General features: G+C 40.3%; 1 protein-coding gene across 1 annotated transcript; it reads left to right on the top strand.

Moving 5' to 3' along the window:
* The first annotated feature begins 199 nt into the window (after positions 1-199).
* On the top strand, positions 200-17,047 carry LOC311281129 (adhesion G-protein coupled receptor G1-like). Its single transcript, XM_084393844.1, has 13 exons — positions 200-436; positions 506-556; positions 5,943-6,972; positions 7,044-7,206; positions 7,274-7,411; positions 7,849-7,962; positions 8,049-8,085; positions 8,186-8,286; positions 13,382-13,509; positions 13,648-13,913; positions 14,145-14,235; positions 14,320-14,603; positions 16,515-17,047. The coding sequence occupies exons 1-13, from the start codon at positions 373-375 to the stop codon at positions 16,643-16,645; spliced, it is 2,598 nt and encodes an 865-aa protein (XP_084249970.1). The 5' UTR covers positions 200-372; the 3' UTR covers positions 16,646-17,047.
* Positions 17,048-18,616: the final 1,569 nt, after the last annotated feature.

The following is an 18,616-nucleotide window of genomic DNA, read 5'->3' as shown; positions in this document are numbered from 1 at the left end:
TAATTTACATCTTCAGGATGAAACTAAAGTCACATGCCTGTGGAGTCAGATATTTTCCTTGATCACACACTCAGATGTGGAACAAATTTGGTTATGGAAAATGCAAGACACTGAAAATAGAGAAATTCAGCTAAAACCCCAAAATTCATGATTTGCATGTCTGCAAACAAACCATAAGCCAGTGTTTCAGCGGCTCTGAGCTGCGGATCATAATCATACGGCTTCATATGTGAACGGATGAAACTCTCTCTTCTCTTGGACTGTGGACTTTTCATCTCAAGAATGTAATAAGAAAATGCTTTAAGATTTATAACTTGTATCTGTTGAAAAGAAAATTTAACTTGTGTCTCTCTGAGGCTGTTTTGGGGAATTATGTCTCGACAAAAGCAGAATTTGCTGTGGCTGATGATCGTCTGTTGTGCTTCACGCCAGATAAGTATGTTGCTTTAAAAAATTCAAATGTTAACATCATTACATAGTGGCCTTATATATTGTATTTGTGCAGCCAGCTCAGAAGACCCAAAACTCCAAGTCTGTGTGACATCAACAAATCCAGGTAGACTGTGTAAATATTACATATTTATTTGTTACAATCACTTTACATCGGTTGCGTTTTTTCATTCCACTGCTCTTTATCTCGGATTTTTAAGCTAAACAGCTAAACTACCCACCTTATTTTTCACTTAAGATTTGCGTCATCTGCTTCCATTTTTATTAGCTGTACAAAAACAGCCTGTTAAGCTGCTTAATACTGCAAACTGGTATTTGTTATCATATTATATTAGGTACAGTATCTGTTATTGGAGATACACCAGAGCTCATCGAACAGTATATAAAGTAGAACAATTGCATACATACACAAATACATTTACTTTCCACAATCATATTCATATTCTCAATCTGAGAAAGGTGTACATCGCAAAATGGACTACTAGCACAACGACTTCCACGTTTTACTTATTACAGCTCAGGCATTTCCGGTTTTAGACTGCATCTTCTTTTAAAAGGGACCCATATACGATATCTGCATTTACACTGTACTTGGTGAAACAACCGTTAGAAATGTTAATTTAGTTTTTTTCCTAACCGACGCCCGTCATTAACCAGTAACCGGCAAGATGTTATATTAGAATTGAATTATGTTTTGTTAAATTAGAATTAAAATAAATTAGAATGCATAACAATCTCCACAACTTCAAAACATCCAAACCTTTTTAGTGTGTGCCAGCCGCCCGTGCCTGTCAGATCTGTCCTGTCCCCAGCACTGCAGATTCTGGATGCTTCCGTCATCAGACACACCCAACACAAGTCTTGCAGTCTCTACTAATGAGCTGATGAGTTGAATCATGTGTGTTTGATGAGGGAGATCAGTGCTGGGTGTTACCAGGACAGGTTTGAGAAGCACTGGCTTAATGTACATTTATTTCTTGATCATATACCAAATAAATAGAAAAGTGAATACAAATCGTCTCGGTTATCAACATATTAGTTCGCTGAAGAGGGAATGAGACGCTGCGTCGAAACACTATGGGAACGCCCCTACGTGATTGCGTCATGAAGCACATATGGAATCAGTCCAATGGCTTGACGGAACGTCATAGGCGGGTGACGTCATCGACCAGGAAACTTTAAAGTACACCTGTATCAACAATGTAAGCTTCTGATAGGCCAGTGTTTCCCACACATAGACTAATTCGTGGCAGTGCGCCACAGAATCAACACCGGCTGCCACATATTGCGTTTCGTTATATATATATTTTTCCCGCTATTTAAAACACGCAGCGTATTCGTTCAGCTGCATATCCTTTCTCTGCTCTCCCTCCGTCTCTCTGTCACTCACGCGTCTCTCTCTCAAACGCCTCGTCCGTTTGGGGAGGTGCGTGCGCAGTCTGCGGAGACTCGCGCTGCGGAGCCAGGCGAAAGTATGAACAAGGCTTCACACACACACACACATACACGCACAGCCCCTCCCCTCCGTGCACACCGCGTGCGTCTGTCTCCATGAAAACAAGATCATCCCTGGAAGCGTGGCCTTTTTGGTCAGGGTTTTTCCAGCTTTGAAATTTTTCTAAGCTAATTTTTGTCTCGCCAAAGCCTTTTTTGATCGGTGAGTGATGTAGATGCGTCACCGCTTGCGATAGGGCGCATGTTACTGAAAGAACGAGCGGCGAGAGAGAGAGACCCCCGGTCGCGCACACGCACTCTCAACGTCTTCAAACTGTCTTGCTCTCTCTCGCTCACAAATCGGTAACACTTTACAATAAGGTTCCATTTATTAAACTCTAGTTAACTACATTAGTTAACATTAACTATTAATAAACTGCACTTATACAGCATTTATTCATCTTTATTAAAGTTAATTTCACCATTTACTAGTAGCATACATTATTTAAATCAAAAGTTGTATTTGTTAAAATGAGTTAGCCTAATGCACTGTGTGAAGTAACATCATAAAAATACAGCTGTTCATTGTTTGTTCAACTAAGATTAACAAAGATTAATAAATACAGTAACAAATGTATTGCTCATGGTTCATGTTAGTTAGCGTAATACATTAACTAATGTTAACAAATCAAACCACATTTAACACCTCTTAAAATGAGAATGTAAGAGTACCCAATTTTTTTAGTAAGAGTGGTTAGCAAGATTTAACCTTAATAAACTACTGTATTTTCAGGTTATTTATATAACAACGTGTAGAACAATTACCAAAACAAACTTTTAGTTTAGACTGGAGTGAGGTGAAAAGAGAAAAAAAAGTGCAAAGCAAGCTGTTGTTAGCTAGCTGCTAATTGTATTCAATTGTATATGGTAGAAAATTAGACTATTAGGTCAAATAAACTTTTTAATGATACTTTTTTAATTCTACTTTTTGAAATTGATATGATTATATTCCAAAATAATTATTAGGTCTAGCAAAGAAGGATTTTACCGTACAAAGCTATGAAATCCAGTGGTAAAATCACAGCTGTAAAAAAAAAAAAAAAAAGGCAAAAAAAGGGTGACATCTACATGTATGTTAAAATCACCAACAATTAGGACTTTATCTGCAGCCAGGACTAACTCTGATAGAACGTCAGCAAATTCTTTGATAAAGTCTGTATGGTGCCCTGGTGGCCTGTATACAGTAGCCAGCACAAATCTCAAACGTGATTTATCATTTACACTAGATAGTGTTACATTAAGCACCAACACTTCAAAATAATTATTTTTGAAACTAGACTTCTTAGTAATTCTGAAGACATTACTATGAATTACAGCAACACCTCCCCCCTTTGCCTTTCAGATGAGGTTCATGTTTATAAACCATAATCTTGGGGGGTGTAATCGTTTGGTTTTAGCCAGGTTTCTGTCAAACACAGCACATCTCAGTATCTAATCACTCCTGCAAACAGGAAGGGGGCCAGAGAAAATTACTGTGCCTGACATCGTACTTGCGAGTTCACACACCTCTTTAACGTTCATTTTAGTGATCTCCGACTGGCGAAGTCGAACATCATTAGTACCAAAGTGAATAATCTTAGAGAATTTATGATTAGCATTAGCCAGCACTTTTAAATTTACTTTGATGTCAGGCGCTCTGGCTCCCAGCATACACGTGACTATGGTGGCTGGTGTCTCTATTTCACGTTCTGTGTAATAGAATCGCCAATAACTACATTCACATTCAACAGGATTCTCAGTGGGTGCTTCACTGAGTGGGGAGAACCTGTTTAATGTCGTTATCGGAAAGTAAGAGCAGTGTTTTGTCCCGCGACTACAGCGTCTCACGGTGACCCAGTTGCCATGTTGCATGGACCAAACAATGTACAGAGTTCACTAAGCTAGTCACATCCAAAGCAGTATCTAAAGTCCTTGCACTCTTACTATCCTCAATTAAAGTTTGGATGCTTGTCTCTAGTTCTGAAATCGTCTCCATCAGCCTGACTATCTCCCTGCATTTATCACATGTAAATCCTGTGCTGGCAGAGAAGGCTATGCTATGCATGTGACACGAAGTGCGAGTGACAATAAGAGGAGAAGATGACATGACTCACCGTGTTTGTTGACTGATCCTACTCACCACAGTTGCTTGCTGGACTGATGAGGCACGAGAGAAAAAATAAAGAAAGAAAGAATACCTCGGAATATATGCTGCCCTCAGAGAGAGCAGTTTCCCTTGGGCCCATAGGAGGATCTGGTGAGCCAGCTAGAATAAGGGGTGCGACCGCAGACCCCCCTGATGGCTTAAGAAGGAGACGACTGATGTGTTGTAGGTATGATCAAACACATGTTGGCCCCTCAGGTCTGGGAGGAAGTATTTCAAAGCTTGAAACATGACCAGCATTTTCAGGCAGTTTATGTGCCATGAGAACCACAGGCCTTGAGCTAAGCGACCACTCATGATATGTGAGGAGCTGGATGATGGCTGGGGCTGCTCCCGCTCAACAGCCCTCGAGACATGAGACATTCTGGAACGCCGTCGCCTGCTTCTTCCTGAAACCTCTCAATGACAGAATTAACTGCGTCACCGAAGAGGCCAGCAGGAGAGAGCAGGGCGTCCAGAAGGAAGCTTTTCTGTTTCTCCTTCATTCCTGCGAGGTTCAGCTAGACATGCCTCTCCGTGACTGCCAGGACTGCCATAGAACGGCTCACTGACTTGGCCGTCTCCTTTGTGGCCCGGAGAGACAAATCTGTAATTCAAGTGCTGACCTCCTCGCTTTCACTCATGTCTTTGAGCAGCCTGACCTGCCACTGAATATGCTTTACCCACCAAAGCCGAAGTAGCTCTGAGAGGCTTGGAGGGTAATGCTTGTTTTTTGGGGGAAGATGCTGACTCAGGGGAGAGTTGGCTCGCCAGCATCTCTTCAGCTCTGGGCATCGCCCCATAACCGTAATGTTTGAGCCCATAAATATTTGAATAGGTAGATGTATGTGGATTTAACACACGGTATGAAACTGGTTTCTTCCACGACTTGACACCTCAGTGTGGAGGTCAAAAAAAAAAAAAAAGGGTAAGCACCGGCATGGAGGCTGAACACGTGAAGGCAGGAAGCATTCATCTAGCTTGCTTCTCTGCCTGGTCTCCTGTTTATCAGCGGGCCACTAAATGCTTAATTAAGCGACCGCACGAGTGATCACCTCCATGAGCTCCTCACATGCAGGAGACTGAACTGAGGCACTGGACCTGGCCCATCTCTAACCCGTCTGCCAGATCCAAATGCAAACCCCACGACTGGAGCCGCCCCTCTGCCTCGGCAGAAGCGGGACCCAAGATGCCAGGTACACGAACCGCAGCGTTCTCAGCGCGCTCACAATGCTCACATTCATCTCCCTCGAAAGCTGACTGAACATGCTGCACTCCCAAATAAACAACACACAGTACATGTGTATGTGTAACATTTCCTGAAATGTTGTTCGCTTGCCATTGTTTATATATACATATACATATACATATACACATATACATACATATATATATATATATATATATATATATATATATATATATATATATAACATCTGCCTAGCAACTTAAAAAAATCAGGGACACAAATTCACACACAGAGCGCTTGCGGAAGTCACAGAAGCTGACATTGTTTGGATTTAGGTGTGTTTTATAGTTTCCTGGTCGATGACGTCACCCCATTTGTTCCGTCATGCCATAGGACTGATTCCATACGTGCTTCACAGCACAATCATGCAGGGGCATTCCCACAGCGTTTTGACACAGCAAGGGAACTTCTTATTCTTCTCAGTTGTCATCATTATTATAGGACTCATTATTCATTGTTAATAATGAATAGGCCTATGTCAACTGTGATGAATATGCATGATGAAATTACAATACATGTATAGGTTTATAAATTAAAGACAATATATTGGATCACTTTGATCTTTGAGATCCAAATGCACAGATATATCATTAAAATCAATCTCTTATATATTTCTTTGTGTCAAAGGAAAAGGAGGAAGTAAATACATTCTGCATTTTAATGGGAGTGAATGGATGTGTGTCATCTGCGTTGATGAAAGATCAACTACTTTCACACCATTGTCATACAATACCACTAAAAAGCCAGCTACCAGTTTCACACCATCTGAGACAACTAACAAACCAACAACAAGTTTCACACCATCTGAGACAACTAACAATCCAACTACCAGTTTCACATCATCTGAGACAACTAACAAACCAACAACAAGTTTCACAACATCTGAGACAATTAACAATCCAACTACCAGTTTCAAACCATCTGAGATAACTGGTTGTTGGATTGTTAGTTTCACACCATCTGCGACAACTAAAAAACCAAAAACAAGTTTCACAACATCTGAGACAACTAACAATCCAAAAACCAGTTTCACACCATCTGAGACAATTAACAATCCAAAAACCAGTTTCACACCATCTGAGACAATTAACAATCCAACTACCAGTTTCACATCATCTGAGACAATTGGTTGTTGGATTGTAAGTTTCACACTACCTGAAAAATGTAACAATCCAACTACCAGTTTCACATCATCTGAGACAACTAACAATCCAACTACAAGTTTCACACAATCCGAGACAACTAACAACCCAACTACCAGTTTCAAACCATCTGAGACAACTAACAATCCAACTACCAGCTTCACATCATCTGTGACAACTAACGATCCAACTACCAGTTTCACATCATCTGAGACAATTTACAATCCAACTACCAGCTTCACATCATCTGTGACAACTAACAATCCAACTACCAGTTTCACATCATCTGAGGCAACTAACAATCCACCTACCAGTTTCACATCATCTGAGGCAACTAACAATCCAACAACCTGTTTCAAACCATCTGAGACAACTGGTTGTTGGATTGTTAGTTTCAAACCACCTGAAACAAGTAACAATCCAACAACCAGTATCACACCATCTGAGACAACTAAAAATCCAACTACAGATGATCTAAAAGACAAGAATGGATTTATTAATCCCTCAAAAGCATCGTAAGTGTATGGTTACCAGTGACTTTTAAAATTAAAATGACAGAATACAGGGTGATTTTTCAATTTTGCAGAGACGCCTTGGACAATCTGGAGTCTAAGATGGAAGAGATGGAACACAACAATATAAGCAACGCACGGATTGTCATGGGGGATGTTATTGGCCTTATTCACATACAAGACGAGAATACAGAAACCAGAGACACATGTTACTCTTCAGATCCGGACAGCATAAATGTAAGACTTGAGAAACAATAAAACATGGCATGATTCCTTATTTATTATTATAATTATTTTTTCACAGGTTACTGATTGTCAAAGAAACCTGAAGACAGACATTCCCTGGTCTGTAAATATTCCCACCGAGGCCTTTAATAAATCGAGACTGAAAAACCATGGATGTGCGTTACTTGGAGTTCTACGGTTCAAAAACATGGAAAAGGTACTCACAATAAATAAATAAAAATCCATGTTTGAATTTTTTTTTTATTGTTTATGGGAAAAAATATTTATGGGAAAGTTCACCCAAAAATGTACGCCCAAGTTTACCGAATACATTTACACTAATCTCTTTTCCATTATGACTTAAATCTCTTGACCTCAGATGAGCTGGATATTAGTACATTTTGTACACATTAGTACATTATGTCATTACTATTACCTGTTATGATGCTTCTATGGTGTTTTTTATCCTCTTTGCGACTATGAATTGTTGTTCGAAAAGAGTTAAAAATTCTACTTTTGTGTTCCAGTGAAAATGTAACAGCATAAGATATATTTTTGTGTTAAAACTATTCTTGTGTTAAAACTATTCTATTCGTTTCCTGATCTATTGTATTCAAACATGTTTATATTTGATTTGCTCTATTTCTTATTTAGGATGAAACAAAAAATTACACAGTTTTGAACAATGAGGTTTATGGAATAACGATGAAGGCCAATATCTCCAACCTTACCAACAATATAGAAATGTTCTTTACACAAAAAGATCTGGTAATAAAGGTTTTGTTGTGAAACTTCTTTTGTTATAATAATCAGACACTGTGAAAGCAAAATAAAAATCAAACATGTTCTTACAGGTCGGTAATGCATCCTGCAGTTCTTGGGATGGCAAAGGTAAATTCACCTATGGCTGGCACCTATTGATCAGTTCCCATCAACAAAACTAATTTATTTTATATAATTAATTTCATTTTCTGCTCTCTTTTCTTTGAAGGAAATCTTACATGGACAACGTTCGGCTGCAAGACAGTAAAAGTCAACAGTAACACCATAAAGTGCTCGTGTTCACATCTGACGTTCTTTGCAGTGCTGATGGTGAGAAGCTTCTCAGAGTTTTAATTTAAAGACCCCATGAAATCAATATCAGAGTCTATTAGCTACAGAACTTGTAAAAGATGACTAAAGAAACTTAACAGATATAGATATTTAAAATGTAAAGATCTGATTAGGGCTGTCATGATTACTCATTAAATTAGAGTAGGATAAGTGTACCTATTAAGTCCACCAAAATCTAAGTCTATTTTTTTTTTCACAGCTATTGACACATGGTTTATAAGAAAAATAATTTGTTAAAATGCAAGATTTATCTCTCATTTGAAAATGTATTAATTAGTTTATTTACATTTTAGAATATAAAATTAAGATATTTTAGGAATAAAGTCAGAAGTCTGGCATGGGCTTAAATTGGTAATTTGGCACCATTTAAGCCTGCTTGTGTTCCAAATATGCCCACATCATCATTGATTCACAAAATATAAAAATGTGTTGATTTTAAAGAAGTAAAACATCAATACATTTATTCAGTGACAGTTAAGTATTAAAACATATCCCTTTAGCTAATGTTTGATTAGAGCCCTGGGTGGGATGGGTAGGTGTTAGTTGCCATTGGTCTGAAGCCTTAAGTTTGCTTGACTGGAGTTGTAGCTGGAGTTAAGCTGGAAGTTTGACCAGGTGTATATCGGGAAGGAAGCTGAGTTGGGGCTCCATACTCTAGGGTTTCGGGGGGTCTCCTAGTGGGCCCCCCACACCGGGAGTATACAGCCTTAGGTTGGCTTGACTCTGGAGTTATGCCCGGTCAAAGGTGGAAGTTTGACTGGGTGTATCTCGAGAAGGAAGTCAAGTTTGGGCTCCAGACTCTGGGGTTAGGGGGTCCCCTATAGTTGGTCCCCCATGCCTGGAGTATGAAGCCTTAAGTCGGTTTGGTTCCAGAGTTATGCCCGATCAAATTTCCACAGGAAGTGACCATATCTCGGGAAGAAAGCCGAGTTAGGGCTCAATACTCCCGGCATAGGGGGACCACTGGGTGACCCCTCCATGCCCAGAGTCCAGAGCCCCAACTCAGCATGGGTCCCAAGTTTTGCCCAGTCAAAGCTGGAAAGGAAGTGGCGATATCTCGGAGCTGGACGGTCCCAGGGGCTCAGCACTATGGGGAATGTAGGGTCCCTCTGAGACCTCTCCATGCCCGGAATCTCATGCCTTAACTCGGCTTGGCTCCCGAATTATGCCCGGTTATACATAAGGGACATGAAATTACACAAAGAGGTTTTTTTTCACATGTATTTGGGATTTGGTCTGCAGATGCGACCTGAACGTGTGGTGTATTGTTTGTTGTGATTCTCACTGGGTGAGTGCGCTGTGGACTTGGGCTGGGGGGAGGATGGGTGTTGTGGTTGCACAGTGTTTGGTGTCGGCATTTGTGGTGAAGGAAAACTGTCCACTGTAGGGGGGCTGGTGTCCTGAGGGTCTGGGTCGTCAAGGAGCTGCGGTGATGGCGGCTCAGCCACAAGAAGTATGTGGCTGTGATTTCTCCTATAAGTCTTTCCATCTGCTTGAACCATGTAGGACCGTGGTTCCCTCCTCATCTCCTTCACCGTTCCAAGTTTGTCGTAGCCTTTCGCTGTCTGCATGCAGATCACTTGTCCCTCTGCCAGCGGCTGTAGTGGGTGACTCGACTCGTCATTGCAGCGCTTCAGGGTGAGCCTTTTGTTCAGGAGTTGGGCGGTGACTTGCTTGACATTCCTCGTGGTAGGCTCCAGCAGTTTAGTGCTCACTGGAATGGCTGCACAAGTTTGGCGAGACATAAGGCGCTCAGCAGGAAAGCCTAATGTTGGGTCACAGGGAATGTTTCTGAGGTTCAGGATATTGAGAAACACATCAGACCCATCCCTGTGCGATATCACCATGAGCTGCATGGCATTGTGGACTGCTCTTTCCGTGAGTCCGTTTGACTGGGGAAACTCTGGGCTGCTTGTGGTATGAGTAAAATCCCATTGCTCAGCAAAATCCTTGAACTGCTGACTGGTGTATTGTCTAGCATTGTCAGTGATGAGTATGTGAGGTGTACCATGTACCGAAAAGTGTCTTTTTAATTTGGATATGACGGCTGATGAGGTCAAGTCTCTGAGGAGGTCGACTTTGAACCAGCCGGAATACCAATCCACGAGAACTTGATAATGCCAATCAAGAATGTCTGCGGCCACTGTGGACCATGGCAGATCTGGAACAGGGTGGAGCTGGAGGGGCTCTTTCCGCTGATGCGACTTTGTGCTATTGCATAATGCACATGAGAGCAACTCTTCTGTGATGTTCTTTGACATTGTAGGCCAAAAGATTACACCTATAGTTCTACGCTTGGTTGCCTCAATTCCTGGGTGGCCTTTGTGTACAATGATGATGTACTCCTTGTGCAGGGATCGGGGGATGATGGATTTTATGGCCTTTCATGATGATGCCATACAGCTTATCTCTGTATGGAAAAAAATGGCTGATGGCAGGCTGGAGCTGGCTTTCTCTGGTGGGCCATCCGCGTCGAATGATAGTGGTAAGAGTTTGTAACACCTCATCCTCTGCTGTGTGTCTGCAGAGTTCCTCCAGGCGTGCTGAGGAGATGTAGCTCGCGCTCATGACCCGTTTTCCACAGGGCTCTGTGGTGCTTGTGAGCTGGGAGCTCTTGAGAGGGTGTCTGCCAGGTACATGTACTTGCTCTTTTTGTAGACCAGGCTGATGTCGTAGCTTTGCAGGCGAAGCAACATTCTCTGGAGACGGGCAGGAGCGGCATGGATGGGCTTTTTCATGATGGTCACTAAAGGCTGGTAGTCGGTTTCTACAATTATGGGTTTTCCGTAGACATAGTCTTTGAATTTTGTGCAAGCAAACATAACAGCTAGAAGCTCCTTTTCTATTTGAGCATAACGCGAAGGCTACTGGTCTGCCGTTCTGTAAGCATGCTGCTCCTAGTCCATAACATAATGCAGTGTAACTGGGTCTTTGACATTGTAGTATGCCAGTACTGGTGGGCTGGAGAGGCATGATTTGAGACGCTCGAAAGCCTCTTGATGCTGTTGAAACCAGCACCATGCTGTCTTTTTGCGGGTGAGTTTCCTAAGGGGCACTGCGATGTCACTGAGATTTGGGATGTACTCGCTAAGGTACCATGCCCAGAAAGAGTTGTAGTGCGGTCACATCCGTGGGGACTGGCATGTCATAGATCGCTGCAGTTTTAGACGGGTCGTACGCTACCTGGTCCAGGCGAAATTTACACTTGTTCGGGTTTTTAACCTGAGATTGACTAACCGTGCCCTTTCGAGCACCTTTCTCTAGTTGGTGTCATGTTCAACCACTACTCCACGGCCTCCTATAATGATGTCATCGACTATGACTGAGCAGGGGTAACCCGCATACAGTTGTTCCATGGAGCGCTAAAATACTTCACTTGTGGAATTTATGCCGAAGGGCATCTTTAGAAATCTGTAGTGCCCAAATGGAGTGCTGAATGTCATCAGCAGTGACGATTTCTTGTCGAGACGTATTAACCCTAACCCTAACCCTATATCTGCCAGAACAAATTCTTTGCATCCAGGACAGAAAACACTGTTGCCCCACTTCTTCGACGCTGCGCATTGGGTGATGGGGTCTTTTCAGTGCGTGTTGAGGTCTTTGGGGTTGATACATAGTCTGATTTCTCGCTTATCCTTATGTGCTGCAACCATTGACGACACCCAGTCGGTTGGTTCTGTGACTGGTGTTATGACACCTATGCTTTGCATGCGTTCAAGTTCAGCTTTAACTCTTTCTTGCATTGCAACAGGGATACAGTGAGCTGGGCGGACCACAGGCTGTATGTTGGCATCCAAAATCATGGAGTATGTAACCGGAAGTTCTCCTAACTTGTCGCTGAACAGGTCTTTATACTGTGTAAATGTCTGTGAGCTGAAGTCCGTGCTGCTCTCCACGCTGACCTGGTGGACATCTGGACTCATTTTCAAAACCCCCATGTCCATACATGCACGAAATCCTAGCAGTGGTTGCACTGCTCTGTCCACAATGAAAAACGGCAATGAGTGGTTCTGCTCCTTTAAGCAGCACGACAGTGTGGCGATGCCACTGGTCTCAATTCTGGTACCTCCATAAGCAACAAGGCTAGCTGCTTTCTTCTACTTTACAAGTTGTTAGCCGCTATTAAGTCTTCTGAAGGTGTCAAATGACATCACTGCATTTTGCTCCTGTGTCCACTTTCATCTCAGTGGGCTTGCCGTTTATATGCATTGTGACAAATCCTTCATCCTTTTCAATGGCTTTTAGATTCACACAATCAACATGACTGTCAACTTCAACACCATATACATAAAACGTTTCATCTTCACATGTTCCTCTTTTTGCCAGTTCTTCATTTATTTGTCTGTCTGCCAGTTTTCTGTCTAGGATGCTGCCTATTTTGGCTGCCTCGTGATAGTCTGTGAGGGGGGCTGGGGCTTTGGCCACTGCATTCTATTTGGAACTAACTTAACTGCATTCACACTGGCAGCATTACTTTGTGATGCTAACGTCTTGCTACTTTCCTCGGTCATCTCGTGTATCCGACAGATTGATGGATGGCCAGGATGCCGGGGTTATAACACCCCTACTCTTTTTCGAAGGACATCCTGGGTTTTTAATGACCACAGAGAGTCAGGACCTCGGTTTAACGTCTCATCCGAAGGACGGTGCTCTTCGACAGTATAGTGTCCCGGTCACTACACTGGGGGCGTTAGGACCCACACAGACCACAGGGTGAGCAGCCCCTGCTGGCCTCACTAAGACCTCTTCCAGCAGCAACCTGATTTTCTCAGGAGGTCTCCCAACACTTTGAAACACCGCTATCATCTTGTCAGTCAGCTCCTCACTCTCGAGATAAATGAAATCTGACTTCTGCTGCTGATCAGTGACTCTCGTGCTGAATTGAGCAGACACATTCAGTTTTTAATTGTAGTGTCTGTTCTCTGCGCCCTTCAGCAGGCATTTGTTATAATACATAATGTACATAAGATAATTGTTTATATGATGTATTTTAACAGTGTTTTTTAAAACCATTTGATTACTTGCTAATAGGGTTTTAAAAGGGTTGTTTCCATTGTTTTCTCTGTTCTTTTAGTCTCCTCCAGATGTAAATCCAAACATCACAGCGCCATATGTAGAATCATTGAGCTTCATCTCTTCTATCGGCTGTGGCATCTCCATGTTTTTTCAGGCCATCGCTCTGTTCATGCATTTCCTGTTACGGTAGAGTATCTTAAAATATAACATAAAGTTACTTAGGTTTTTTTGACCAACTGCTTTTGTTCTTCTTTGGATAAAAGCCTTTTCTAAATACATAAATACATGAATGTACAAATATAGATTGTTTTTATATTTGAACAGGAAAGCCAAATCAAATCATGCCACGAAGATCTTGATGAATATGTTTGTGGCTTTGTTTCTCCTGAATTTATCCTTTTTGTCAAACGAGAGCGTCGCCAACACAGGAGACAAGGCTGCGTGTGTCTTCATAGCGCTGCTCATGCATTACTCCATGCTGACTACATTCACCTGGTTCTTCATTCAAGCTCTTCATATGTACTTATGGCTCATCAGACAGAACATCACCATCACAAACTACATGAGGAAGATCACCGTGTTCGGCTGGAGTGAGTTATATGGAGAAACCATCTGTTATAGTGTTCACTTAAGAAAATATATTGTGCACGAGACATTAACTACTGTCATGATACTTTTGTGTTTTTGTCCTTTTCTTGAGCAGTTCCTTTAAAGAACATCTGAGCACTCAACAAAATAATTTGTCTCCATCAGTGTTATTTTAGTTTTTATTAATATTTTTTTAGTTACCTATAATAACCCTGGTCTCCGTGTGCTTTCAGCTTTTTCGGCTCCAATAGTCGTAGCTGTTGTTTCATTAGGAGGATATAAAGAAGTGATTATAAACGCAACATCTGGAAAAACCACACAAATGTAAGTTGTTCTGATGTCACAAATGCATGAAATAATAATGAAGCTTTTAACATGTCGACATTGCCTCTTTTCTTCTAATTATAGGTGCTGGATTACAGATCCTTTCATTCACTACATAGTGAACACTGGCTACTACATCTTAGTCTTCATCTTCACGATAGGAATCTTCATCACTATCTTTACTAGGGTTGTCCAAGCCCGACGCATTAGAGCGCCTAACGGCAAGAGAAAGATGTTCAGAAAGCAGCTCATGATGGTGTTGAGTTTGTTCCTGCTCTTCGGCCTGACGTGGGCTGTGGCGTTCTTCAGTTATGGACCGATGCTCATTCCCTCATATTACATCTTCACTGCGTTGAACTCGTTTCAGGGTGAGAAACAATCACATACATCATTACATTTGGTTTAATAGAATGCTTCTATTTATCCGTACATAATTGTTTATTTTATATATAATTATTATTTTATTAAATTGATGTTTTATTCTTTTTAAAATATTATTTGTTCATTTATTTATTTATTCATTCATTTTATTTTATTATTTTTATTGATTATTAGGGTTTATAATTGCAGCTATTGTAACAATCAATCTGACAAAAAGTATTTGGCCCAAAGTTTATCTTTGGTTACATTAAAAAAAATTATGCAAATGACTTTAAAGGTACTGTATGTAAGTTTTTGACTGTACTAAAGCATAAAAATACCATAATACGTTTGGAGATATTTACGAAACATGCGTTCACATCAGTTCACATACTTGTTTCTCTGAAAAACTATTTGGTCTAGTGCTGCACGATTAATCATATCGCAATCGCAATCGCGATGTCAAGCCTGCGCGATTATATGACACAAAATGCTGCGATTTTATATTAAATAAACAAATTAGCGCTGTTAACGCAATTAACACAGCATCTGTTAATTTTTGGCATCCTTTGGCTAGTGTTACATGATCCCGCTCATATTCATGCAAATGCTTTTAAACCATTCATGCACGATAAGACAAAAAATTAACACGCTGCCTGTGAATGTCCTGACTGTGACACACAGAAAGACTCACGCTAATATCGTACGTGCGCACAAAACAGCATGCCAGAATACAGTTCTCTTTCGAGCTTGAACGAACAATAACACACACAATTATGCCAAAATGTCTTTTTGTCAAGTATCTTCATAACATAAGAGTAGTCTTATGATGAACGTGAAGAGTTGTGACTCGTGAGAGAATGAGGCGCGTGTGAGATCCGCGTCTCTGACAGCAGCGGCTGCACTTAAAGGGACAGTACACAGTAGCCACTAATTATATCTGTCGCTAAAGTTAATCAAAGAACAAAGGGAACAGAGAAAAACACTCACTGCTCTTGACTAAAGAACTTTTTTCTTTAGGCAGATTATCACTAATCTGTGTGTGCATTTATTTTCCTTGAGAACCAATCAAGTTGACTCATGAAACCATTTGTTTATTATATCGCATATCGCAATCACAATATTGACCTCAATTATCGCAATATGACATTATCCCCAAATTGTGCAGCCCTAATTTGGTCTGTGTGACTCCGGCCACTGCCACTTTACCCAATTATATTTCGGCACGGCGGAAAACAGCGCATTTCAGTCATGGAAGCCGGCAAACGAAAGGGGTCCGAAATCGAACCTTCTACCCGTCCTAAAAAGCCTCGGCATCCATCTAAAAAGCTGCATGATCACAAGTATAATAAAAGCTGTATAAATATTGGAGATGCGCTTGAGAGATGGACACAGCATTCATTTTGAAACCTTTCTGGATTTTAAGCTGAGTTTGCAAATTTTCTCCTTGATAGGCAAGTAATTTGCTATAGTTAGTTTGCTAATGTCTCCAGGCTATTAGCAGGAATTAATATTCTAAGTAAATTCAACATTCAGACAGTACTCGCGTTCAGAGCCACATTAAGACTATAAGGGGCCCCTGGGCTTTAGCTCTTGAGAGGCCCTTCATCCAATGGAACTATTATCTACATTCACTCAATCTTATTAATCACAAAGAGCAAGTTATCAGCCTTTTGTTTTGCAGGAATAAATGCCATTGACAAAACATCCAAACCTATAGGTCTGTCATTCAAAATATACACAAATATCACTGCATGAACTACATATTGGCACATAGTCCAAACTATTTGCAAATCAGCTCCATCTTACTATCAAATCAGCCTTTTGTTTTGCAGAAATAAATGCAATAAAACTTCATATACCAAATACTATGTTTCTCTTACCGTTTTTAGTGGGGTTTTTTTTGTTTTGTTTTTCAGGGTTTTTTCTCTTCCTGTATTACTACCACATTCACAATGATGTTGCGGGAAATTTCTCTGATGATCCAGAAAGCTCCAGCTCCACCATAACCATCGTTCAATCCAGAATTAATACTGTGGAAAATACTTAAAATTAGCATAATTAAGGTTTAAGGTGTCTTTCTCTCTTAGACTGATTTCAGTCAAATGAAGACAAATGTTTATATGATGTTATATGTTTATAATCTTTAATGAGTGAGAACTGTTTAAAATGATGTATACATTAAATTATGACCCGAAAAAGGGCAACTTTACTGAAATTTCTATTCTATTCTATTCTATTCAAAAAAAAAAAAAAAAACATGCACGTACTGAGTTAGATTAAACTGGGAAGGGTCATAGCACTTGCATATTGTTTTCCTACTGTAGTTTAACTGCATCAATTGTTCTCATTTGTAAGTTGCTTTGGATAACAGCATCTGCTAAATGAATAAATGTAAATGTAATGTAAATGAAATCACTCAAAATAAAAGATATCTGTGATGATCGTTACTGAAACCGTCTGTTATTTGTGGGAGGATTGAATTGTGCTGAATATTACTGATGTTAGATTTATTGAGTGTTATAATCCATGTTTATGCATATGCGTGTCAGAGACACAAACTACTGAACCTCTTTTAGAAAACAAATTTACATCTTCAGGATGAAACTAAAGTCACACGCCTGTGGATTCAGATATTTGCATGATCAAACACATGGATAACATATTTGGTTATGGAAAATGCAAGACACCGAAAATACTGAAATTCAGTTGAAACCCAAATTTTCATGTTTGCAAATTAACTATGTCATTGTTACAGCGGCTCTGAGCTGCGGGTCATAATAATACGGCTTCATTTGTGAACGGATGAAACTCTCTCTCCTCTTGGACTGTGGACGTTTCATCTCAAGAATGAAAGAAGGAAATGCTTTAAGATTAATTATTAATATCTGTTGAAAAGAAAATTCAACTCTTGTGTCTCTATCAGACTTTTTTGGGGAATTATGTCTCGACAAAAGCAGAATTTGCTGTGGCTGATGACCGTCTGTTGTGCTTCATGCCAGATAAGTATGTTAATAATTTTTTTTTAAATGTAAACATCATTACACAGTGGCCTTATATGTTGTATTTGTGCAGCCAGCTCAGAAGACCCAAAACTCCAAGTCTGTTTGACATCAACAAATCCAGGTATACTGTGTAGCCTAAATGTTACATATTTAATGTCTAAAAGCACTTGTGACGACTGACAAAACTCATTGAGGTCGTTTCTGTTTTTCTTCCAGCTGTAAATCCCAGCCAGGAGATAAATCAAGGGAATTTTCACAGAACCAATGTCACACTAAACATCTCTTCTCTAGGTAAAACCTGTGTATATTTTATTTATAGACCATTCTTGAGTTCAAAGATCTTAAAACATTTTTTTGCAACAAATGTAAAATATTCTCTCTGGTTTTAGGACAGTGCAAATCATATAGTTTCAGCATAAACCATGAGGGGCAGTGTGAAGTCAGAATGAATGAGACGTTTGAAGGCATAAAGCTGTGGTTATTGCCAGATGTTCATTCTGCTGTCTGTCCCCCACTAACCTTGAATTTCACAGGTGCGTGTCGTCCTACAATAGACACAGTGACAGTGTTGAAGGTTGTGAGTTTTTGGTGTTATTGTTCTTTTTCCATTTAAATGTACTTTCCACAGAAGTTTTCACTGTCCACTATGATTGATCACTGTTGTCGATGCAAACCATAAACAGATCCAAACACACTTAAGGCTAACATACTCAACCAAAGAAGCTGTTTAAATGAAGTCTGAATATTAATTGTACCTACGCTGCAATGTGTTTCTGAGAAAGAGCAGATCATGGTTCAACCACAGGCTATTTTGGATTATTTATATTTAGTGAGACTTGTAATAATTCCATCTCTTCCCTTTTACAGGAATTTTTAATAATGTAAGCTGCCAGACTAAATCACCATCAGGTATGATTTTATCCACATTATTTTGTCTTTAATTTTAGTTTGTGTTTAATTATGGCAGAACAGTTGGTTATTTAAAATGACAGGTGTAACAGGCCACTATGGGAATG

The sequence above is a fragment of the Rutilus rutilus genome (genome assembly GCF_951802725.1).
Source record: "Rutilus rutilus genome assembly, chromosome: 21".
In the NCBI taxonomy this organism is placed as follows: domain Eukaryota; kingdom Metazoa; phylum Chordata; class Actinopteri; order Cypriniformes; family Leuciscidae; genus Rutilus; species Rutilus rutilus.
Note: the sequence above shows the minus strand (reverse complement) of the source record. Positions and strands in the feature narration are given on the sequence as shown.

What these genes read in the sequence shown, in the direction of transcription:
- LOC311281129 (XM_084393844.1), top strand. Translation starts at nt 373, where the DNA reads ATGTCTCGACAAAAGCAGAATTTGCTGTGGCTGATGATCGTCTGTTGT. An exon ending in CAGATCCGGACAGCATAAAT is followed by an intron (nt 7,207 to 7,273) that starts GTAAGACTTGAG and finishes ATTTTTTCACAG; the next exon opens with GTTACTGATTGTCAAAGAAA. An exon ending in TGCGTTGAACTCGTTTCAGG is followed by an intron (nt 14,604 to 16,514) that starts GTGAGAAACAAT and finishes TTTGTTTTTCAG; the next exon opens with GGTTTTTTCTCTTCCTGTAT.